General features: G+C 38.2%; 1 protein-coding gene across 3 annotated transcripts in view; it reads right to left on the bottom strand.

Annotated features, from left to right (window-relative positions):
* Positions 1 to 26678, bottom strand: part of AFTPH (aftiphilin) — a 69112-nt gene that overhangs the window by 27291 nt on the left and 15143 nt on the right. For all 3 annotated transcript variants that reach the window (XR_004443981.1, XM_033239231.1, XM_033239232.1), the window contains exon 2: positions 12566 to 14532. Coding sequence is in view for 2 of the 3 variants with exons in the window: in XM_033239231.1 (XP_033095122.1) it covers positions 12566 to 14500 (1935 nt within the window). In the remaining variant the exon portion in view is untranslated. The remainder of the gene's footprint in view (positions 1 to 12565; positions 14533 to 26678) is intronic.

The raw sequence follows: 26678 nt of genomic DNA, 5'->3' as shown, positions 1-26678 counted from the left end.
CCGCCTCGGCCTCTCAAAGTGCTGGGATTCCAGGTGTGAGCCACTGTGCCCAGCCCAAAGATTTTTATTAAAATTAAATTTGCTCTGACATTTTACTTTTAAAAGTGTATCAATTTCCGGCCAGGTGCAGTGTCTCACGCCTGTAATCCCAGCACTTTGGGAAGCCGAGGCGGGTGGATTGCTTGAGCTCAGGAGTTTGAAACCAGCCTGGCCAACGTGGTGAAACCCCATCTCTACTAAAAATACAAAAATTAGCAGGGCATGGTGGTACACACCTGTAGTCCCAGCTACTCAGGAGGCTGAGGCATGAGAATCGCTTGAACCAGGCAGGTGGAGGTCGCAGTGAGCTGAGATCGTGCCACTGTAGTCCAGCCTGGGTGACAGAGCAAGACTTGGTCTCCAAGAAAAGTATATCAATTTCCATAAGACCAGTTTGGTGGTCAGGGCATCCTGTAACAAGTTTCTCACCACTATCTTGTTCTTGGTAATAAATAAGGCCAAACTTAACTTACTATTAGTTAATTCCAGTAAGTAAATGACTGGTATAATAACACTTCAATAGAGGGCTATAGAGCCAGGGGCTAAGACTCCAGTTTCCGCATTTATTTTTATTTTTATTTTTTTGAGACAGTCTTATTCTGTCATCGAGGCTGGAGTGCAGTGGTGTGATCTCGGCTCACTGCAACCTTGGCCTCCCAGGTTCAAGTGACTCTGCTGCCTTAGTCTCCCAAGTAACTGGGATTACAGGTGCCTGCCACTGTTTCTGCCCAGTTTCTGCATTTATAATCTGGAGATATCAGGGTCTATCTACCTCATGAGGTGGACGATAATTTAGAGGATTAAATACTTGGCACCCAGGGTGTCAGAGGTGGCAGCTTTTATCATTACTACTGTTATTATACAGATGATACATACAGACACAGGTGGCTTGCCAGGGAATGAAATAAATGAGTCTCAAAACTAGAATCAAAGCTAAGAATATTTCTCTACCATGATTTAGCATTATAAATCACTATGAAAATACTTATCTCAATTTATCAATTTCTACCACATTATAACAAGAAATTAATCCAAGTATTGTGCATCCTTCCCAAGGTCATCCCTGTTGAGTTGGGGGGAAAAAAAGTACCTAGTTTTTAAGTATCTATTTTTAAGAGTCTCATATAAATGAAACCTGCTATGGTTACTCCTTGCAGAGTCTACATTTTGGATATTGGTGGTTGGCTTACTGGTATTATGACTTAAATCTTGATTGCATTATGAAACACAAAATGTGTAAACCACACATTAGGCATTAAGAATACTTTGCTTCTCAGCCAGGCACGATGGCTCACGCCTGTAATCCCAGCACTTTGGGAGGCCGAGGCGGGCGGATCACGAGGTTAGGAGTTCGAGACCAGCCTGACCAACATCGTGAAACCCCGTCTCTACTAAAAATTCAAAAACATAGCTGGGCGTGGTGGTGGATACCTATAATCCCAGCTATGTGGGAGGCTGAGGCAAGGGGAATCGCTTGAACCTGGGAGGCAGAAGCTCAAGACTCTATCTCAAAAAGAGTACTTTGCTTCCCAAGAAGCAAAATAAAGTTAAACATGCAAAAATGTGATGTAACATAGTCCAAATAACTTGGTAAGTAGAACAGTTACAAGAATATAACTAATATAATACTCAGAAGAAGAGAAGTTAAAATAACCTACCACAAGAACAGTTTCTCTTATGACCAGACAGGTTTTTTTCAGGAAACAGATTTTCCCAGAGATTGTTAATCAGACACTACTTTTTTTTTAAAGAAATCATTGTTATTTTGAACATAAAATTTGAGTACTTGGGATAAAAGATGTATGACAACTGTGAGAGTGGCAAAGATTTCAAGTTTTTCAAAAATTTTTTTGGGGGGTACATATATTAAGTATTTTAATCTGTTTTAAATTACAATCATCCTCTCAATATCAGCCAAGGATAGTTTAACATATGCATATAAATTAGTAAAATTCAGTGTCACATCAAAACTCAAGTTAAAGTAAAATATTAAACTTGGATTTCTTCTTATGAGTAAAAAGGTACTTTGCTTATACTACCCTGCTTGTGTGAACTCCTATTTCAATACAGAGTACATGTAGCCATAATGGGAAATCTACTGGTTTTGATTAGGTGGGGGCACAACACAAATCTTCAAACTCCTTGTAGCAGATTAATGCAGAAAAAGGTTGCATCAAACAGTGACATTTATTAACATATTACAGTACATGTGGACTTGAATTAGATGTAAAATTCCAAAAAATAGTTTATTATTTAGAATTGGTGAAGTGAGACTGGCTGAGCTCTAGTTTCCTTAGGCACATAAGGCAGTATAGGTAAAGCAAACAATATTATTTTAACCCAGCTCAGGAAAGGGGGAGCCTAAATTCAGCAAAAGATCAAAAGATGTACTCTGAAACCTACTCAGAAACTGCAAAAGCTTGCTATGGTGCATCATAATTTTCATTCAATGTTCACATAGTGCCTACCATGTGGCAGACATTATTCTAAATGCTTTACAAATTTTAGCTCGTTTAAGTTTCAAAAGAACCATGTGAGGGAGATAATAATATTATCTCCATTTTCTGGATGAGAAAAGCAGAGCAGAAAGAGGTTAACTTTCCTGTGGTCACACGAATATTAAGTGGAGAGGCTGAGTTCCACTCAGGAAGTATAGCTTCTGAGTAGGTGCTCCTAACCACTATATTGTCATCAAAGCGGTTCTAAGTCCAATTTCTAAAAATTACAAGAGCTTTGAGGGCAGGGACTATGTCTTTTTCTTGAATTTCTAGAACCTAGGTTCCTGCACATACTTAGTATTAATGTGCACTAGTTAAAATAAAAATAAAAACAAAAACACTTTGCCTTCATTTAGGACTGCAGGGGGCATAATTGTTCTACTTATAAAAGTATATCTTATTGTAAGCCATCTAAATCATTTTTATACACAGATTGGGCATATTTAAATAATTATAAGACATATAATAGCCAAATTTTGTCTTCTATATACCATACTATGCTTGACGCTCTACATGTATTTACTCCATGAATCTTCTAAGAGAAACTCCAGAGGTATTATTGTCTTCATATTACAGATGAAGAAACTATAGTTCAGGAAGATTCAGATAATTAACCATAGCCTTACTGGTGGTATAGTACACAGCGAGATTTGATCCAAACTCTGACTGCAAAGCCTACATTCTTTTCACTAAACCATGTTTCCCCCACTTTTTGTGGTCTTTCAAAACATTTCTAGACATTATTAGATAAGGGATTTACCTGTTAAATGTGCAGTGATAACTATGCTTAAAGCAAATGACTTCATCGAACACTAAAATTCATCATTTTCAACAAAGTTAGTTGTTAATTCTTACTAAAGAGTCAGGGCTGCATTCTGAAAATGAGGGTAACAAATAAATGCACACATACTTAGCATACTAAACATTTAGCTGATGTTACAATACTAACTAAACGTCAAATTAAAATAGTCTTTACACCAATTACTCGATTTTTTTTTTCTTTTTTAAGAGACAGTCTCACTCACTCATTCAGGCTTCAGTGCAGCGGTGCCATCACAGCTCACTGCAGCTTTGAACTGCTGGGCTCAAGCGATTCTGTCACCACAACCTCTTGAGTAGCTAGGACCACAGGTGAACACCACCATGCCTGGCTAATTTTTATTTTTTGTAGAGATGGGGTCTCTATGTTGCCAAGGCTGGTCTTGAACTTCTACTTCCAGGCAATCCTCCCGCCTTGGCCTTCCAAAGCACTAGGATTTCACATGTGGGCCACCATACCCAGCCCCAATTATTTTAATTTTAAATGCCATCATCTTCAAAGTATAAAGAGGAAAAATAGTCCTCAGTTTCCCCTTGAATATGGAATAAACTGGTGACTGGTTAGCTGAATGCCAGTTTATGTGACTCAGTCACGCCTTTTCATTCATATAAGTACCAGCTTCTAAGCCTGGCAAACAGTAGCACATCTGGCTATTAAACATTTCAAAAACTGGGGCTCTGATAAATGTAGGATTAAAAATCAAATGCTATTCAAGGCAGGTACCACACCCTCCTTTTTCATTTTCTCTATTAATGTCCAATGCTATGAAGCCAAGTAGAGGAGCTATGCTACTTACACAGAAGTATACTTATGCTTAGACGAGTTCGTACCTATCAAAAATCATTGTGAATGGAAAGTAGCCCAAAGCAGGAGCTTTCGCTCTCAAAATAGCCTGATAGCTGAGTATACTGACAAGAGCCAGAACTAGGGGGCACTCTCACACAAATATGCCTCCCTATTACTTTCTTCCCCCTTGCCCCCATCAAGATAGAGTCTTGCTCTGTTGCACAGGATGGAGTGCAGTGGCAGATCTCGGGTCACTGCAACCTCTACCTCCCCGGTTCAAGTGATCTCCTGCCTCAGCCTCCCGAATAGCTCGAATTACAGCCACACACCACCATGCCTGGCTAACTTTTGTAGTTTCAGTAGAGATGGGGTTTCACCATGTTGGCCAGGCTGGTCTTGAACTCCTGACCTCAAGTGATCCATCCGCCTTGGCTTCCCAAAGTGCTGGGATTACAGGCATGAGTCACCATGCCTGGCCCTTCCATATTACTTTCTACTGTTAACCAAAAAACATATTTTATGGAGAAAGGGCTCACGAAAGTCGTAATACACCCTTGGCTATACCACATCTTCAAAGGTACACTTGCTTTTATAGCTTTTTCCTCTTTCCCAATTTTCTCATTTCTTATATATTCATTTTCCTATCAGGGTCCTTCATTACCTTGAATGTCTTTATAATTATTTTTATTTTTTAAAACCAGATTTGGTTTCTGGGAAAGCAAAAAATGATTACCCAATGGTTTAATTCATCAGTGGGGCAAAGCTTCAAGTATGAATTGACAACTTTTGCTCATTCCCAGTTCTGTCATGTCTTTATGTCTGGGGGTAGAGGAAGAAAGTCCCAGGGTATATAAGCAGCCATTTCACTTTATCCATTGGTGCAAGTAAGCCATTTTATCTAATGCACACCTTCTCAACTGGCATGTTTTAGTCACAAACAGGTTACAGTCTTCCAAAAATCCTGAAAGTTATATATGGATGTAAGGTGTTCCCTCTTGTGATGGTTACATTTATGTGTCAACTTGACTGGGCCATGGGTGCCCAGACATTTGGTCAAACATTATTCTGGGGCAGAGCATGGTGGCTCATGCCTATAATCCCAGTACTCTAGGAGGCTGAGGCAGGCAGATTGCTTGAGCCCAGGAGTTGAAGACCATCTGGGCAACATGGCAAAATCCCATTTCTATAAAAAAAAATACAAAAATTAGCCAGGTGTGGTAGCACACGCCTGTAGTCTCAGCTACTAGAGAGGCTGAGGTGGAGGCTGCAGTAAGCAGAGATCATGCCAGTACACTCCAGCCTGGGCAACAGAATGGGACCCTGTCTCAAAAACAAACAAACCAAAAAACGCCAAAACACGTTATTCTGGGAGTACCTTTGAATTGGTAATCTCGCTAACGCAGACTGCCCTCCCTAATGTGGGTGGGCCTCATCCAATCAGCTGACGACCTGAAAAGAACAAAAAGGCTAAGGAACTTCTGCTTGATTTTGAGTTGGTACTTCAGTTGGACTTGAACTAAAAAATCAGCTCTTTTTGGATCTTAAGCTTGCTGGCTTCTGGGCTGGAACGTACACCACTGCTCTCCTGGTTCTTAGGCCTTTGGACTCAAGACTGGAACTACACAATCAGCTCTTGGGTCTCCAGCTTACGCACTGTGGCTTTTGGAGCTTCTCAATTTCCAATAATCAGTCTCGCTCTCTCTCTACTACCTCCACTCCTGCCTCCCTTCCATCCTTCCCTTCCTAACCTCCACACATACCCTATTGGTTCTGTTTATCTGGAACTGTAACTAATATACCTCTATTTTATAAAAGACTACACCTGGGTGTAAAGAGATTAAGTGTACTGCAAGTCTCATTCAGCTTTCCAGAGAGGTGTACCTAGGAGCCCAGACTCTGGTTCTTATGCCACTCAAATGCCTATCTCCTTTAAAGGACAGCAGTCCTTGAATAATGTCATTTTGTTGTAATGTTGATGAGAAAAACAACTGATTCCTGGCTGCAGCCACTATCTGTGTGGAGTTTGCACATTTTCCCCATGTCCACATGGGGTTTTTTCTGGGTATTCCAGTTTCCTCATAGATCCTAAAGACGTGCACATTAGATTGTCTAAACTGTTCCACTCTGAGTGAGTACTGGTGTATGTGTGTGAGTGTGCCCTGCAATGGAATGACATCCAGGCCAGGAATAGTTTCAGCCTTGTACCCTGAGCTGGAGGGATAGGCTTTGGTCACTGGTGATCCTGAGCTGGAATAAGTAGATTGCAAAAAAAATAAATTATAAAATAAACATTCATGAAGTCTACACTAATCATACAAATGTACAGCAATAAATGATGCAGTATGAAAGTGCCCAGTGAGTCTGCATGATTTGTGATTGTTTTTGAATTGTATGGTGGTAGAAGATGCTCCTCAGATCATTTTTGCTTCGCAAACATTAATCCCTTTATTTTACCCAGCACCACTACAAGTGGTGTCACTCACTGATTCACCAAAAAATGGGTCTGTAATTATGTTTCTTGTTTTTAGTAATCTTTTTAAAATGTAAGTATAGCTCACATTTATTTAAATGTTTAATATTAGAAGTGCTTTGTGTCTTTATTTAGAAGTTCAGTGATGTTTCTGTGACCAGAAAGATGCCACAGAAACTTAACTCTTGTTTGTATCAGTTAGCCTACGGTAAAATTGGTTTTGTTATATGTCCTTTCCCTTAAAGTCGCAGTTTCCAAGACCCTATCAAGGATATTAAGTAATGACTTAAGTATTATATATTTAAGGTAACTCTTGATATTCCTTCAACTTATTTCCAGTTAGTTTTCCTTTTTTGCTTAGGGACAGAAGTTGATTAATATCAATAGTTTTAATATTGATAGCATTAGGTTTCACACTCAGGTAGAAGTTTGGAAGAAGCATTAAAATCCACTGGGTAATTTAATCTTCCATTTAAGAGGATATCTTATGCTGCATCACCATTAAATATTAAGTAAGCTATCAAGTACAATCTACAACTGTATACTTACCAATCCCCAATTTCAAGCTCTATAAAGAGTGAGCAGCTGTAATATTCCCCATGATCTAAACATGATTTTTCCCTTCTGCACAGTTTCTGAATAAACCTAATAAAGCCTTTCTATTTTGAAATTAAACACCAGATAAATTTTCTGAGGAAAAAATAGCAAAAGGAAATTCTATCCAAATAAGTAAGCAAAGATCTATAAGGAAGGTTAAAGTCTTAAATCTTAATTCTCTTATTTTGTTGCTTACTTCTGTTTTCAGTTGTATGTTCCAATGTTCACAGGAGGGAAACCCTGCATAAATATTAGCTAGATGATTAAATAAGTGAAGATGAAAAGGTAGGATTGGTTATATTCAGTTTAAGAACGCTGAGTTTCTGTGCCTGTAATCATAGCTACTTGGGAGGCTGAGGCATGAGACTCGCTTGAACTCAGGAGAAGGAGGTTGCAGTGAGCCGGGATCGCATCGCTGCACTCCAGCCTGGGCGACAGAGCAAGATTCCGTCTCAAAAACAAAACAAAACAAACCAGTAACTTAATCCTGAACTAACACAAGCCAAGGTATTAGTAATTCTCTTCTTTTTGGTGCCACTCGACTTCCAAAGCTCTCAAAACAAATCTTCAGCTAATAGCATTTTCCCTGTAGCATTATCAATTGGATGTCTAATAAAAAATAACTCATAGCCTCCTTTTCTATAGCCAATTAATATAAACAGATTACTTCCCTGTTACCTAAATTTCTAAATGATATCCAGAACAATATTTTAACATTTTACAAAAGCTCAGGGTTAAATGCAGTGCTTATGACATTTATTATCTCTTTTACCATATATCTGTGAAACAAGCATCTTGGTTATTTCAATCAAGATTTCTTCCTGAAACAAAAAAGTTTTGTTTTTTTTTTTTAAAGAAAATTTCTGTCGGGCACAGTGGCTCACGCCTGTAATCTCAGCACTTTGGAAGGCCGAGGCGGGTGGATCACGAGGTCAGGAGATCGAGACTATCCTGGCTAACACAGTGAAAACCTGTCTCTACTAAAAATACAGAAAATTTCCTGGCTTCCCAGGATAGAAAAAAAAAAAAAAGATTAAAATAACATTCATAAAAAAGGACTGCTTTGAAATGTAAGGAAGGTTTTGTTGTTGTTGTTGGCATTTTGTTGTTTTAAATCTTTAGCCAAAAAGTGAAGACTTCGTTCTCATTTGTATAATGGAGATACCAGTACTTACCTTCTCTACAATTTATACGAATGTTAACAAAAGAATGAAACAGCCTGGGCGCTGTGGCTCATGCCTGTAATCCCAGCACTTTGGGAGGCCGAGGTGGGCGGATCACGAGGTCAGGAGATCGAGACCATCCTAGCTAACACGGTGAAACCTTGTCTCTACTAAAAATACAAAAAATTAGTCAGGCATGGTGGCGGGCGCCTGTAGTCCCAGCTACCCCTCCGGGAGGCTGAGGCAGGAGAATGGTGTGAACCCGGGATGCAGAGCTTGCAGTGAGCGGAGATCGCACCACCGCACTCCAGCCTTAGCGACAGCGCGAGACTCCGTCTCAAACAAACAAACAAACAAACAAAAAAGAATGAAATATATTAAACTTTAGGTTCTCAGAAAAAATTATTCACTGAAGGGAGAAGATACCTATTTCTTAATAATGTTCATGTATGGCTTTTACATCAAAGCTTGAACCCACTGAGACTCACTGGACCCACAGCTGAGAATTAGACTAAGAACATTTTTTTAATTTCGAAAGAATTCTTGCTTGACTTTTCCCTACCTAAGTAACAAATTATTGCACTAACCACAAGGAAGACATATTTATTAACATTTTAAGATATCTTTTTGGTGGGCTGAAAATAGGAAAGTGCTAAAAAAAAAAAAAATGGGGACCTGGACAATGTCACATACCACATAGTGAAAAGTGGAAGAAATCTGAAATGACCAACGATACCATTCGTCTGACTTCACAAAACAAAGATTTGTTTTCCATGCTTGCTTAATCAAACAAATTAAATCAAATTGCCATGTTTGTTTAATTTAATGAAGCTCTGAATTCTAAAACACTCACATTCTGTCAAAGCAAAATTCGGACAAAACCACTTGATGGCATTTTGTTCGGGACACTTGTGGCATCCAGGTAAGATTGAACAGGAATAAATCATTTCAACTTTTACCACTAAAAAACTTATATTGCTTACTGTTATTAATATGTGAGGAGGCCAGGCGCGGTGGCTCACGCCTATAGTCCCAGCACTCTGGGAGGCCAAGCTGGGTGTATCACATGAGGTCTAGGAGTTCAAGACCAGCCTGGCCAATATGGTGACACCCCATCTCCAGTAAAAGTACAAAAATTAGCTGGGTGTAGTGGTGCGGGCCTGTAGTCCCAGCTACTTAGGAGGCTGAGGCAGCAGAACTGCTTGAACCCAGGAGGTGGAGGCTGCAGTGAGCTGAGATCGTGCCACTGCACTCCAGCCTGGGCGACACAGCAAGATTCTGTCTCAAAAAAAAAAAAAGGAATTCTGTGCTTGTTTGGAACACTGTCCGGAGCAACTAGGGAAAACATTTTAAAGAAAAATACCAATAAATCTAATCCTCTCCAAAAGGGCTAAATTAATACACTCTTCCAGCAGAATCTGAAGTCCAAGAAAGAAAGTGCCAGCTGCAACTCTCCTTCACAACAGCAGGGTAAGAATGAGAGTCTTGGTTCAATCTTTCTCCACTTCTGACTCAGACACTTACTCAGCAGGGTAAGTGTCTGACTCATCCATTTCACTACTTCAATTTTCTTCCCAAAGTTCTTCTGGCCTCCTCCAGCAGTTTCTCTTTCCTGACATCCAAATTCTGTTCATTTTCCATAATCCATTAGCAAAAATAAAAGCATGAGACCTGAGCCAAACAAATCTAAGAAAGTCGTGTGTGTGTGTGTCACAGAGTCTCTCTCTTGTAGCCCAGGCTGAAATGCAGTGGCATGATCTCGGCTCACTGCAGCCTCTACCTGCTGGGTTCAAGTTATTCTCCTGTCTCAGCCTCCTGAGTAGCTGGGATTACAGATGCATGCCACCACGCCCAGCTAATTTTCCTATTTTTAGTAGAGACAGGGTCTCACCATGTTGGCCAGGCAGGGCTAGAACTCCCGACCTCAAGTGACCCACCCACTTCGGCCTCCTAAAGTGCTGTGATTATAGGCATGAGCCATTGTGCCTGGCCTCAGAAACTCTTGATGTATCTTGCCACATCTATATAGTTTCTGTTTTATTTTTTATAAAAAAAAGAATCATACTATAAAATTTTTATTTTCTAGCAGATTGATTTCTTCACTCATTTAAAAATTTCCTTTTATCTTCACAAAAGTTCTTTGAAGTAGATATTATCTTCTTTGTATATACAGCTGAGTTCAGAAGTAACCTATCCAAAATCATAAGGCTTTTCAAGAGGCTGGGTCAAGATTCAAACTCAGATCTGTCAGATTTCATGAGGCCCAGATGCTTTATCATCTCCTACATCCAGTTATCAAATTATACATAAATAACTTCAATCAACTTGTATGATGCAAGAAATTCCTACTTGAAGTGGTCACACTTTTAAAAACGCATTATCTGATGATGTTAAAAGTTCTAAGGCTACAAATTAAAGATCATCCAATACTAGTGTCACCCTATCCTCTAGTGAGATGAAACTAAATAGGGAAAGGGTTAGGTCAAAAGCAACAGTTCTCATTTAGCATCATAATTAGAACTAATTAGTTCACTTCTTGTTTAAAATGGCAAGGTTCTGCCTAAATAATGAATTACTCAATAGGAATAATACACATTAGTCAAACCATGTAATAACTGAATTAGCAAATTAAACTACCCAGACACAAAAGCCAACTAAAAAGCGATTAGCTATGCACACCAACTGGTAATACCATAGTTTCTCTAATATCTTACTGTGTCAAAGTTATCAAGGCAATGAAGTATAACTATTTCAATTACAAAGACTTTGGAAAGATTTCCAATTGAAAATGGTTTTCTTGGCCGGGCGCGGTGGCTCAAGCCTGTAATCCCAGCACTTTGGGAGGCCGAGACGGGCGGATCATGAGGTCAGGAGATCAAGACCATCCTGGCTAACACGGTGAAACCCCGTCTCTACTAAAAATACAAAAAAAACTAGCTGGGCGAGGTGGCGGGCGCCTGCAGTCCCAGCTACTCGGGAGGCTGAGGCAGGAGAATGGCGTAAACCTGGGAGGCGGAGCTTGCAGTGAGCTGAGATCCGGCCACTGCACTCCAGTCTGGGCGACAGAGCGAGACTCCGCCTCAAAAAAAAAAAAAAAAAAAAAAAAGAAAATGGTTTTCTTAGCAAAAGATAATTGGATAAATAAAGTTTGTAGATTCCAAGTTTATTAATGGCATATTTAAAATAAGCTTGTGGATCAGGTGTTAGTTACATATATCAATTGTCAGTATAAGGCAGTGACATTCAAGGGAGTGCCCTCTTCCACACCCCTGGAGTTGAAAAAAGGTAAAATTTAGCACAACTCTGGGTACAACTCTGGACTGGCGAACAACCTAGATATCAAGCTACACCTCTAGGGGCTACTTTAGGTCAAAGTGAATCTTAATGAATATTTTCTGAAAGAGTCTGAATCAAAAAAGGATAATGTATAGGAGCTAAGGGGTAAAAACATTCTCCCTGACACACCTACTCTCTAGGAAGAGCTAACAGGTACATTTGTAAGAAAGTATAGGCAAATAAATACAACTGCAATAAGTGAACCTATAGTTGTTTCTTATTTTAGGACTAAACCTTAATTCATCTCATACCCTCACCCCAAGTCTTTTAGTAGCTGCTAAATTATGAGGAAAAAGAAAAATTTGCTTTTTTCTAGTTTCTATTCTTCAATTCACTATAGCCTTTGGCACAGAATGAGGTTTCAAATTCTGCTTGTTCTCTCCTGGAATCAAAACCGTACTTGAATTTCCTAGGTCTTTGATGGACAAAATTAACATTTTTTCTTAAGCTTAAAAAAAAAAATCTAAATCTCAGTTTAACCTTCTTTTAAAATCACTGTAAAGGGTAATACTGAAGGATTTACTGGAACCATTAATTAGCTAATAAGTGTGGGCTTTTTTTTAACCTAAATGGTATTTATAGTCACTAAAACAATCCAAGTTGATGAATATCTGTAAATATTAATGAAACTCATTGAGATAAAGAAAAATCTTATTGTGCTTTACTATAGGACTATTATTAGTTTCCCAAAGGGTTGTGAAAAATGTAACCAACCCACAAATCAGACAGGCATTATACAACATAACAAGACTCCTTCAACAGGTACTCAGTTGAAAAAACATTTTTTGAAAAGCTGAAATTAGAAGCCTCTACAACAATTATTACGTCATACAAACTAGAGAAAATTAGTAAATACCTGAACTGAAGTGGCTGATTCCTGTAAATGGCCACTAGCAACTGCTCCTTTGGAAGTTGCTGAAGGTACACTGTGCATTTTGGGGGTTCCTGGAGTATCAATATTTTCATCTGTCCTATGTGACTGCCAGGCTTCCTTTCGATGATGAGATTCAGTAGCCTGCTGGTCTCCAAAAGCAGCCCAAGAACAACTATCTTTTTGTTCATCCTCAAAAGCATTCCAATCTACAACTTGGCTAGGACCAGCTGAACTGAAGTCTGCAAAATCATCAGAGTCTTGAAAACCATTGCAGTCATCCTGAATATTTGGCACAGAATCAAAATGTCCAAACTCACCTTCTTGCCCATTTTTAAGTTTTGAAACAGGTTCAGTGCCTGTTCCACTAGATTTTCTTGCCAATTGACATTCTTCTGATAAATTATCAGAAGTCTGTTTTAGGTCTGACTTTGTTAATATTGTCTCCTCTTGGCAAGAAACAGCATTTATATCCCCAAATTCTCCAAAGTCATCACCTGGTTCACTAAAATGTGGAAAGTGCTCTGAAGACTCTTCAAAAGTGGCATCACTCATTGAATCTTGAGTACCAGTAACAAAAGGTGGAGATGAGCCACTGGCAGTGCCAAAGTCACCAAAATCACCAAAATCATCTTCATTGGTATCATTGCAAGTCACAAAGTCATTACTACTATCACCATTTTTTACACTTACAGAATCGTCCAAATCATTTTCTTCTGTGGGGTCAATGTTTGGGCTTTGGAAATTAGTAAACTTACTACTTTCTTCTTTGGAAGAACCGACTTCATCATCAGAAGTTTTAACAGAATCCATGCATAGGTGAGCACATTTAGAAGTAAGTAAGTCAAGTTTTTCTTCAGTTTTACGTTCTTCTCTCTTAATGGCTTCTGAATTATCAGCTGAGTCTACCAAACTCCAAGCCTTTGACTGAACACTTGACTGTAAAAATTCATCCTGTTGCAGTGTTGGAGGGCCTTGTTTTTCAACACTGAAACCTCTGTTAGTCACTATGCTTATTTCTGAAACACAAACCTGATCCTCTCCATCAGTGTCTCCTTTGTTATCCAAGCTTCTACCCAAAGACACTTCTTTTACAGAATTCAGTTCATTGACTCTATTAATTTTATTGTTTTCCCGAATGGTTAGTGCTTCTCTATTATTTAAAATTGCACATTCTATTTCTTCTAGTTGTATCCTTTCCTTTTTGGAAAATGTGGCAAAATCTGCAAATTCCTCAGCAGGACTAGGTACACAGTCTAAATTATACTCAGTGCTATGAGTGCTAAGAGGCTTCCATCCCTTTGAATCAGCTATATTGTCCAGATCATCTGTTCCCTGAGGATTTACAGTTTCCAACACTGCAAACCCATTTGTTAGAATCTCCAGACAAGGAGGCTTTTCACCATTGCAGCTCTCTAACTGCTTGTTTTGATGAACAACATTCATATTAGTTCTAAAATCTCCTGGAGAGAAACTTTCAAGTGTTCCAACATTCTGTCTCTGCTCCACTACTTTATTTAAATTTCCTGGACTTTCCATGCCATCAATGGAAGTATCTAATGTTTTAGATGAAATTATTTCTCTGCTGGTGGTAGAAAGTAAAACATCAGACTGTCCTTTCACAGGAGCAGAAAGTTCAGCAGTGATGTCCTTATCATTACCATTTTTAATGGACTTAAAGCTTGTAAGGCTATCTGCATTTTCTGAGAATTCATGAATTGGCATAAAATGGTTTGAAGGTACAAACTCTTCCTTGGGACGAGTATAATCTGCTGTATCGAAATCAACAAACCCTACACCAGAAGGGCTAACTTCTGAAAACCCGCCAAATTCCCCAAATTCATCATCATCATCATCCTCTGCTCCATTGTCTAGTGGTGGTGGGGATGAAGAGTACATTCGAATGATGTCTGGCTCCATTGTTCAGTTGCTTTCAAATAATTAATTTACACCTGTAAAAAAAAAAAAATTTTTTTGGAGGGGACAGATTACATAGAACAAGATCTTTCAAAATTCTCTCAAAGCTACTTTAAAACAATGCAAATTTACAATGCTCTCTTTTGTCTCCTTTTTTCCTTGACCATTTCCTGCATAATGTTTTGTATCTTTTAATCTATTTTTCTCTTAGGTGAAATTACTTTACACAGCTATAATATACTGGGGGAAAAAAAAGTTCTCTTAGACAACATGTTACCAAGAGCACTGGCGGCACACTGATCGACTGTGGGGATTCCAGACAATTCTGAATATATACTTACAAAAGTACACCTACAAAATTTTCTCCTGGGTACATGCTTATTCTGTTAAGTTCTCCTTCAATTCATTAAGGATTCAGTGCTTGCTTTATGGATTTGTATGAGTTCTTTATATTAATAAATAAAAGGCATAAAAATTTTCTCTCTAATAATTGTTACAAATATTTTCTTCATTTGGCTTTTCAATGTTTATTTCTGACCCAAGTTAATTTTTAAATAACTTAAAATTTGAAATAGTTTAAGACTCAAAACAAGTTGGAAATAAAAGCATTTTTGTGTATATTCCACTCAGCTTCTCCCAGTGGTAATACAGTAATAAGCATAACACGTGGTCAAACCAGGAAACTGACATAAGTACAATACTATTAACTCAGGTACAGACCTTGTTTGGATTTCACCAGTTGTATGTGTGTGTGTGTGTGTGTGTACAGTTCTAAAAATTTTATGTGTGTGGATTACATTAGAGTGACCATCACTACAATCAGGATAAGAACTATTCTATCAACACAAAAAAAACTCCCTCATGTTACCCCTTAATAGTCACATTCTTCCCTAAACCCTAATCCTTGATCTATTCTACATCATTATAATTTGTTACATCAAGAATGTTATATGAATAGAATCACAAAATACATAACCCTTTGAAGCTGGCTTTTTCCTTCAGCCTAATGCCCTTGAGAGCTATCCATGTTGCTGCATGTGTCAACAGTTCATTCCTTTTCTTTTTCTTTTTTGGAGAGAGGGTTTCACTATGTTGCCCAGGCTGGTTTCCTGGGCTGAGCAATCCTCCCGTCTCAGCCTCCTGGGTAGCTGAGACTACAAGTGCACACCACCACTCCTGGGTCTGACTCCTTTTCATTGCTAACTAGTGTTCTATTGTATAGATGTACCACAGGTTGTCTACCCATTCACTCCATATAGGTTATGTGGGTTGTTTCCAGTATTTTCCTATTACAAATAAAACTGCTATGAACATTCATGTACAGATTACTATGTGAACCCAAGTTTTCATTTCTCTAAAATATATAAACCCAGGAGCGTGAATACTGGGTCATGTAGCACGCTCAACTTTATAAGAAACTGCCAAGCTGTTTTCCCAAGTTAATTTTAGGAAGTCAAATCAATTGATCTTTTCAGGAAGATGAAGAAAGTTTTATGCAACTTTCTTCATTATTTCGCTATCATATAAAATTTAATAAATATTCACTTTTGTTTTCTTCTACTTTTAGGGTTAAAAAAATTTAATTTTAACACATTTAGAACTTATTTTGGTGTATGATGTAAAGCAAAAATGTAAGGTGAATTTTTTTTTCCGAAACAGCCAAGCAATGGTCTTAACCCCTTTTGTTGAATAATCCTTCGCATACTAATTAATTTATAATAGCTTCTTTTTAATATATTTAATTATTATTATTATTTTTTGAGATGGAGTCTCACTCTGTTACCCAGGCTGGAGTGCAGTGGCGTGATCTCGGCTCACTGCAAGCTCTGCCTCCCAGGTTCACGCCATTCTCCTGCCTCAGCTTCCCAGGTAGCTGGGACTACAGACATCCGCCACCGCACCTGGCTAATTTTTTTTTTCTGTATTTTTAGTAGAAATGGGGTTTCACCATGTTAGCCAGGATGGTCTTGATCTTCTGACCTCATAATCTGCCCACCTCGACCTCCCAAAGTGCTGGGATTACAGGCATGAGCCACCGCGCCCAGCCTAATGTATTTAATTCTTAAATGAAACCTGAGTTACTCTATTCCTCTGTGCTAAGGAGTCAAAAGTTCCACAAGTCAGATTTAACATTAGACGCAAAGGGACTACCTATAATCCCAGCACTTTGGGAGGCTGAGGTGGGTGGATTGCTTGAGGTCAGGAGTTCGAGACCAGTCTGGCCAACATGGTGAAACCCCATCTCCACTAAAAATAAAAAAAAATTAGCTGGGCGTGGTGGCGCACATCTGTAATACCAGCTACTCAGGAGGCTGAGGCAGGAGAATCACTTGAATCCGGGAGGTGGGAGGTGGAGGTTGCAATGAGGCGAGATCTTGCCACAGCACTCCAGCCTGAGTGACAGAGTGAGACTCAGTTTCAAAAAAAAAAAAAAAAAAAAAAAAAAAACAGAAAGCAAAGGGAGGACTAACAGCCAAAGTCCTAGAATAAAACCAGCCCATAAATAATAAACATATACTTCTTACAACTCACAGTTGCCCAGTTAGATACATGAGGAAAATGTTTACTAGAAAATTCAACCAGTTTTGCAAGCTAGCCTTCTCTCAGAATAAAATTTCCTACGATCTTCCAGTTTTAGAGTGAAGGTACTGTAGAAACTACACAGTTTAATTTAGAGGTAAGGAAAATGAAGCCAACTAGTGAGCAACTTTCCCAAAGTTCATTCAGAGAGCTGCTTAGTGGAGAATGGCTTCAGAATTTTGAAAAGGATCTTTGAGGTTAATGATTGGTCAGTCACTGAGAGTTACCAGGAAGAAATGAGCAAGTCACAAGAAAAGGAAAAGGCTCCATTGTAATATATCTACTTCAAATTATCTTTCTTATGAAATTAGCACCATAAAGAAGAAAATAACTGCTTTGCTCTGCCATACTCTTCTTTCCTGCTGCTGATTTAAATAGAAAAAAAAAGTACACGATACACATAAATCCTATTTTCTTCCCTTGCCTAGTGTCCTGATAACCCCTGCTAATGCTTAGTGACCTCTAACTATGTCCCTCTAATTATGAAATTCCTATTATTTAAAATCACTTTGCGATTGTTAATGAGAATGTGGGGATAGGAACCCTTGCACACATGCACATTGCTTGTGAGTGTAAACTGCTACAAGCTTTCCAGAAGGCAAAATGGTTGTACTATGCAAACTCTTTTTAAATAAATCTAAAACAAAATGCTGCAAAGAGATAATTAAGCAAGTTATGCTATATCCCTACAACAGCATATTATACAGCCATTAACTACAGGATTCCTTTTTCTAAAGTTTAAAAGCAGCCGGGTGCAGTGGCTCACATCTGTAATCCCAGCATTTTGGGAGGCTGAGGCGGGTGAATTACTTGAGCCCAGGAGTTCGATCAAGACCAGCCTTAGGCAACATGATGTAACTATGTCTCTACAAAAAGTACAAAATATCAGCCAGGCATGGTGGCATGCACCTGTAATCCAGCTATTTGGGAGGCTAAGGCGGGAGGACTTCTTGGGTCCAGGAAGTCAAGGCTGCAGTGAGCTCTGATCACACCACTGTACTACTCCAGTCTGGGTGACAGAGTGAGACCTTATCTCAAAAAAAAGTAAGTAAAAATAAAATTTAAAAGCATTAATAAAGATAGTGACATGTCAAAAGGATACGATACAAAAGCTAGCTTGAAGGGGCTGCTACTAACTAAATCAGGAACAATTTGAGCACTGGAATAAAGATGATAATGGATTATAACCCAATCAATACAATAATAAACTGAGTCCTCACAGATATAGACATGTAAGTAAATAAACTGAAAGATGAGGAACTGGGTATTTCCATAGTTTCAAAGTACTTCCCCACAATATACTTAATTACAAAGGGAAAAAGTATAAGCTTACAGTGTGAAGCCTGACACTGCCTTCATCAGGTGATCAACATGAACATTATCAGTAATGGGAACACTGAAATCATGCACCATCTGATGAGATGCAATGAGAATACACGGTCACTTCTAGGATATCCTGTCAAAAATACAACACCTGACTTCAGGAGGAAATTTCAGGGAAATTCAAACTGAGAGAGAGCCTACAAAATTACTGGCCTGTAATCTTCAAAAGTATTAAGCTCATGAAAGTCAAGGAAAGACTGAAAACCTGTTTCAGACTGAAGAAGAATTAAAGAGACGTGAGAAGTAAATGCAGCACTTGATATCGTTCTAAAAAGGTTGTTACTGGGATGATTGTGGAATCATCTACTTTAACAGGGTCCAAAAGATTCACTATAGCAGCAATGTATCAATGTTCATTTCTTGATTGTGATGGTAGTATGTATGTATGTATGTATTTATTTATTTGAGATGGAGTCTAGCTCTGTCACCCAGGCTGGAGTGCAGTGGCGTGATCTCGGCTCACTGCAAGCTCCGCCTCCTGGGTTCACGCCATTCTCCTGCCTCAGCCTCCCAAGTAGCGGGGACTACAGGCACCTGCCACCACACCTGGCTAATTTTTTTTTTTGGGATTTTTTTTTTAGTAGAGACAGGGTTTCACTGTGTTAGCCAGGATGGTCTCGATCTCCTGACCTCGTGATCCGCCCCACTGTGTTAGCCAGGATGGTCTCGATCTCCTGACCTCATGATCTGCCTGCCTCGGCCTCCCAAAGTGCTGGGATTACAGGCGTGAGCCACCGTGCCCAGCCTTGTGATGCTAGTATTGTAGTCATGCATGAGAATGTTCTTGGTTTTAGGAGATACATACTAAACTATTTGGTAGTGATGGGACATCAGGCTGGCAGTCTTAAACTGTTCCAGAAAAAAAAGTTATTTGTATTGACGTTGCAACTTTTTATGTTTGTGATTGTTTCAAAATGGAAAAAAAGAAAGCAATTGAAGAGATTTATATGCCTGCATTTAAATATGTGTATTTTAGAATAAATGTGTTACTTATACAATAACACCTTTTAAAAAACTGTGGTAAAATATACATAAAATAAAATTTACCATGACAATGTTGGTACATTACTGTTAACATTATTGTTCACAGACTTTGTTCAATTTTTACCATGAAAAAAAAAAAGGCTGGGTGTGGTGACTCAGGCCTGTAATCCCAGCACTTTGGGAGGCCGAGGTAGGAGGTTCACTTGAGGTCAGGACTTTGAGACCAGCCTGGCCAACATGGTGAAACCCCATCTCTACTAAAAATACAAAAATTAGCCAGGCGTGGTGGTGGGTGCCTGTAGTCCCAGCTACTTGGGAGGCTGAGACAGGAGAATTGCTTGAACCCGGGAGGCAGAGGTTGCAGTGAGCTGAAATCGTGCCACTGCACTCCAGCCTGGGCAAGAGAGCAAGACTCCATCTCATTAAAAAAAAAAAAAAAAAAAAAGGAACTTGCATTTGTGTTTGTGTATAGTTCTGTTCCATTTTATCCTCTATTCAGATTTGTGTAACTACCACCACTATCAAGACACAGAACTGCCCCCACTCCACCTCCATTCCTGTTCTCTTGCAACCACTAATCTGTTCTCCATGGCCACAGTTTTGTCATTTCAAGAGTATTATGTAAATAGAGTAATAAGGTATGCAACCCTTTGAGGTTGAATTTTTTTCACTCAGTGTAATGCCCTTGAGGTCCATTCTGGTTGCTGCATGTAACAATAGGTTAGTCTTTTTTTTATTGCTGGTGGCATTCCATTGTACAGATATACCAGTTTGTTCAACTGTTCACCTGCTGAAGGACATTTTGGTTGTTTCCAGTATTTTACTATTATAAATTGCATATGCATAGTGTGTGTGTACATACATATACACTAATAGTATAAATAGTATATACATAATAATAGTATATATAAATAGTATGTATAATAAGGATGCTAGGAACATCTATGTACAGGTTTTTCTGGACACGTAAGTTTTCATTTATCTGGGATAAATGCTCAAGAGTGTGACTGCTGGGTATCATGGAGAGTACATGTCTAGTTATGTAAAAAACTGCCAAACTCTTTTCCAGAGTGGCTGTACCATTTTACATGCCCATAATACCTTACTTTCAAAGAACTATGTGTGACGGCTTTTTTTTCTAGTCTAATCTGTGATTAACCTATTGCTTTTTTCCAAAACTTTTACTGTTTAAAAATGAAATAATGTATTGGTTCACAACCTATTCCAAACTCAGATGTTAATGCAAATACAAAGATATGAATCAGAAACTGTGTAACCAAAGCAACAACTCTGAAAGTTTTTCTTCCTGTCATACCTTTGCAAGGTACTCTATTTTCCATTACAGGTGAGACAGGCTTTATTGGCCTTCTAGAGTAAAAACATTTTCATATTTCTCAAAAGGGGGGTCACCTATTGATGGTGAGAACTTGGGCTGCTCCATGTTCCCCTGCAGCAGGTCTTGGCTCTGACTCAACTTACCCTTTGGAAACCTAAGAGAGTGCCATTGCTTCTAAGTATCCTCAAACCAGTCAGTGTAGGGGAGGCTCAAAACTTTCCAGAAAATTCCTCTGTGTCTAGGCCAACGCTACTTAAAAGAAGCTTCATGTTAATTGAAGTATTACTTGTATAATGAATTTACAAATAAAGTTTCATTTATATAATCCACTTTTTAACACATAAAATATGGGCTTTAAATAGCTGTTCCTACTTAATAGGGGAAAAAAAGGATAGATGAGCTACTTTAGTACTGTGTCTGGCACACAACAAACTGAATAAATGTTTCTTCATCCTTCTTAATGGACTACTTTCTCCATCCACACCACAAGGAGTTCCAATTAGTCATCTAATTTCTTTATAACCTGTACAAACAAGCGTGCATGCTTGTGTGTAACTTGCCATTTTTATGTCTACTTATTCTAAGACCTGTTAGAGGGGAGCAAATAAATAATGCAGCTATTGTCTTGCAAGCCACTGTATACAAAAACAGTTGACAAGAGGGTCTCATAATTGGGTAGCAAACAGGATATCCTAGTAGTTAGAGCATACAGAATTTGGGGTGGGCTTCCTGTACTTTGGAGATTTGTCTATGAGAAATCACATCCTTATAAGGAGATTAGGGGACAACATAGGTGAATAAAAATAATTAATAAAAGTGCAAACTGAAGCCGACTTTCAGTGCTACAAACCAGGAAAATCAGAGGGTTTTGGGTTTGGGAATTCTGGCATAGAAGGTCCAATATAAAGGGGTCAGGGAAACAGTCCAGAAGCCCAACAGCAATCAGCAGTGGAACTTAAGCCCTGAGTCAAATTAGTAGCCAGGATGGCAGGGCATACAACAGGTGAAGGTGATTCTGTATTAATCTTCCACCAAAAGAGAAGCTGCACTTGCTTATGGAATTCTAGCCTCTAGTCTGAAATGGTCATGGAAGAGAAGAGATGATGAGTCTATAAGTTGTAAGCTCTGGGGTCAAGAGGAAAGATGGGCTTGAGAAGGCAGAAGGAAGGAAGGAATGGGGCCAACAACTGTGAGACTACTTGGCCATTTAAAAATAGTTTCTCAAGAAAAACAAAGTTGGAAGACTTAAACTACCTGATATCAAGACTTGGTTTAAAGTCCCATGGTCCTGTAATACAGATGCCACTACAGTGTCGAGGGGAAAGGATACTTTTCAACAAATGACGCTAGATTAACTGGATATCCACACAGGCAGGAAAAAAATCTTTGATTCTAACGTCTTACACAGAACTAAGGTCCAGATAGACAGATCATGGGCCTAAATGTGAAAGGTAAAGCAATCAGCCTTCTAGAAGATAACAGAAGAGATTATTTGTATGACCTTAGGAAAGGTATAAATGTTTTAAACAAGAAACAGAAACACTGACTATAGAAAAGATTGATATATTGGACTGCATTAAAATTTAAAACTTCTGTTCATCAAAAAAATACCATAGAGTGAAAAACCAAGAAAGCCATTGCCTGGGAGAAGATACGCGCAACACATGTAACTGTCAAAGAACTCATATCCAGAATATGTAAAGAATTCCTACAAATTCATGTGAAACAATCCAACAGAAAAATGGCCAAAATATCTGAACAGGTATTTCACAAGACAAGATATCCAAATAGCCAACAGCATATAAAAAGTCATCAGGGAAAAATGCACATTAAAACAACAATAAGATACCACTATACATCTACCAGAATGACTAAAATTAAAATAAAATTGTTCTCTCCATAGCCACTTTTGGTAAGGACATGGAGAAACTGTGATTCCCACACTTTACTGGTGGAAGTATAAACTGGTACAGATACTTAGAAAAGTGTTTGATAATATGTACTAAAACTATACCAGACCTTCAGTACCTGGCACATTCTGTGCACTAAGTAAATGATCAACTACCATTATATTTTAACTTTGACCAACTCTGTGGCTAAAATAATAATCTATCTGTAACAAAATCTAAGTCAATGTTTGCTTAATTGGCACAAACATTCATATGACTCTATATTTTAAAAGGTCACTCAAAGAATAAGTCACTTAAGAAATATTCATAACCACACTAAAGATACATTGACTTTATTGAAGTTGACTTTATTGCCAATTTTTATAACTAATCCCTAGAAAATATAAAACTTGACTTATATAACTACATAATTTCATAGGCTTGGGGGCATGGGGGGTGGGGGGTGCTGATAACAAACTAAATCCGACGCCCAAGGTTAAAGGACTGAGATCATAACCTCTAAACAAACTCAAGGGTCCAGTTACTAGTCTGTTAAAAGATGGAAGCTTTGAAGTGAAATAGAAAAATGTAACTCAGAAGGTCTCACTGGTATCTTGAAGTAAACTGCCTGTAGCTCCTATTTGGTTAGATGAACAACCACAAGAATTTAGAAGGTGCTTGGTTGGGATGGAAAGGAAGCTTTGAAGTGAAATAGAAAAATGTAACTCAGAAGGTCTCACTGGTATCTTGAAGTAAACTGCCTGTAGCTCCTATTTGGTTAGATGAACAACCACAAGAATTTAGAAGGTGCTTGGTTGGGATGGAAAGGATTCACCATTTGTGGGAAATATATAGGGTATTCCCTACATATTCCTCTAAGGCGTAGTTAATCCCTGGTACCCTCCTACTCCCTATCATCCACACACAGTATCATGCACCCTAAAGGTCCATGGGCTCACATTTGAGGGGGGCAGTGTCTCTAAGTAAGAGGTCCTCTAGCAATCTTTTCAGAATCAAACATCGAGAGTTCCTTCCAGACAAGCTAAAAACATACAGCACACACTGCTCAACTGGGAGAAACTCCCATCCTTTACAGGGTATCAGTCCAGCTGTATCAATGTGCACATCATCTTTCAAGCACAGATAAACTGACCTAGATTATCCAATCCAGCTTCACCCACGGCCCTTCACTCTAAACTTATTTTTATAGGGACTAGGATGGAGGGTGAAGAAGATATTGTAGAAAGAAGGATGATAAGAAAAGGGAGAAGAAAAACAACTGTATCTGAAATATGTGAATGACTTCAATAGTATCAATGACATTAGCAAAGTATATTTAATGGATGGCAAAAAAAATCACCAGCTTTTTACCACAGTATGTCCGAGGTTTATAATGAGTCATTTGGGTGAGTGAAGGAAAAAACAAGAAAGAAAAACTGTGTTTTCTTTAGAAAAATGAATGAAAATATTACATAAGCATTAACAACATCAATTTACATTACAAGTGTTGTCTGGTGTACAGTAGTTCAAATTATTCAAAATCTTTATTATAATATCCTTATGGAAATTTTAAGGTAATATCAAAATGTACTGTCAATGAATTTGCCCAGCCTACATTTCTGCTTGAGAGTCATAAAGAAGTGGAAAAGAGCCCTTCTTCTGAACCACATGAAGATTTGGGTTTCAGTTAACTTTTTGGTTTTCAATATATTTAAAGTGCTATGATATCACAGTTGTTTTCATGGCTCTAAATTTTAAAATCTACAGAAATAATTGTTTTTTCTTTTTGGGTGTTTTTTCTTTTGTTCTTAGCATATTAGCGCAACAGAAACTAACAAATACAGGGAGAGCGTCTAATTAACTTGCCAACCTAAAAACAAAAACCCAAGATATCAGACAACAACTGTATGTCACTAAGTCACCAAGTGCATAATGTACATTATTTAAGATGACATTTGTTAAATAAATAGTATCTTCCATGGGTTTTCACTCCGTGTTTACACCAATGTCATTATTAATACTTATTGAGTGCTTACCATGGGCCAATATTATATGAAGAGAACTCGTGAATTATCTCAATTATCTCCTCATATTATCATATGAGGTAGAAATGCTTCATTTTAAAGATGAAGAAATAAAAGCTCAAAGAGGTTAAGTAATCCTGCAAGGTAGCATAACTAGTAAGTGATGAATTAATCACAAGTTAATCAAATATTTTATACATGTCTTAAAATATTAGACGTGATTGACAGCAAATATTACAATTATAAAAATTCTCACAAAAAGGTTTCTGAGTGGTTCAGAAAAAGGTTTCTGAAACCGCTGAGTAATTTGGAAGGAGAAAGATTTTTACAAGACGAGAAAGTACAGTATAACCAACAAAAATGCCAAGCAGCAAATACCTTGTTTCAGTATTAGTGTACATAGTACCAAACATGAGCAAACAATGCAAATGAGCAGCAAAATATCTTTATACTGAAGTTGATCACCCTAAAAAAACCACTGTCAACAGTGATAACAAAATATTTTGTCTTTCTAGTTTTGATGTCAATACAATTGACCCATAAAAGTAAAAATATATATATGTCAGTTACATGAGCAGCAACACACTTTCACTTTTCAAGTGATAATCACCATGTTAAACAGCAATGAGTTATTTGAGAGAAGTCGGTTTTCAAAAATTCCCATGAAAAAGTTTTTCTTCTACTGAACATTTTAACCTTCTACACAAATTCATAATAACACATTTCATTTGCATTTGGATAGTTTCATGTAAAAATTAAACAAGATAAAAATATTAGAGATTGTTGTACCTTTAACTTGTCATATCAGCTGACCATATTTGAGAGTTTACTAGCTATTTTTCCCAAAAGGTACTTCAACATAAAATTGAATACATAACATTGGATAACTATTGATAACAAGGGCAACAAAATAGAAGCAGCCATAAGGATAGATGGATTAGCCCTTGGAAAACATTTTTTTGCCCTAGGACTCTCAGCTCCTATCATATAGATGCAGAATAAATTAGTCACTCTAATTCTCTACTCTCATATCCCTTAAACTCTGCAATGAAAATAGAATCTGAAAGGCAGAAACTGCTTGATTTCACATCCCTTCACTAAAATCTTGCTTACATCCATAATCTTGCGTACAGATAATCCCTGGACCCTCTGTTTTTCTTCTCAATTGCTTGCTCAAGGGCTTGAAAAATTTTTCCATCACTATTGATCCTTTCCTATAAACGTTCAGCCTCTTCCAAATTCAAAACAAATCAGAACAAAACAAAAGACAATCCTCCTCTCTTCTGTGCGGCCTAGCTCTTCTCTTTCTCACCACCAAGCTTCTTGAAAGAGACGTGCCTATTCACTCTCTTGACTTCCTAACTTCCCACTCACTCCTCAACTCAACACAATCTGGCTTCCATGCTACCACTCTACTGAAACTGCTCTTTCAAGAGTTACTTTATTTGAGCTTAAACGACTGTAAATGTTGTGTAGGCATAGACCTCTGTTGTTTACCACTGCATCCTAAGAGCCTGGCTCACAGCAGGAACTAAATATATTATCACCATTCTTGCTGGGGCATTTATTCTCCTAACCACTCTTGAATTGTGCTCCAACTCACCCACACTCCAATTAGATTTATATAACCACACCTCTGGTCTCTTAGTGCTTTACCAAATAACTTATGAAATATCCAAATTTAATCAAGGTAAATAAGTGGGATTTGAGGGAGGCTGGCCTGAAATGTGATGAATGTGGGAAAAACAACCCAGTCATTTGTGTTGCAACATGCCTAAAGAGAAAGTAGTTAAGAGGGGCAGTACATTATATGTAAGCTGCAAAAAATCCTAGCTAAATGATAAAAATTTGTAGTGAGTTTTTAACAGACCTGCTATCACGAATATGTGCTTTGATTTGAGACAATTCCTCAGCATAAGCAGAGGTGTCAGCGAGTGTCGCCAGAGCATAATGCTACACTCTGGATAGTCCAACTAATTTTTCTT

Source organism: Trachypithecus francoisi, unplaced genomic scaffold (genome assembly GCF_009764315.1).
Source record: "Trachypithecus francoisi isolate TF-2019V2 unplaced genomic scaffold, Tfra_2.0 Lachesis_group17, whole genome shotgun sequence".
NCBI classification, from domain to species: domain Eukaryota; kingdom Metazoa; phylum Chordata; class Mammalia; order Primates; family Cercopithecidae; genus Trachypithecus; species Trachypithecus francoisi.
The sequence above is the reverse complement of the archived record's forward strand: the minus strand, read 5'-3'. Positions and strand labels throughout refer to the sequence as shown.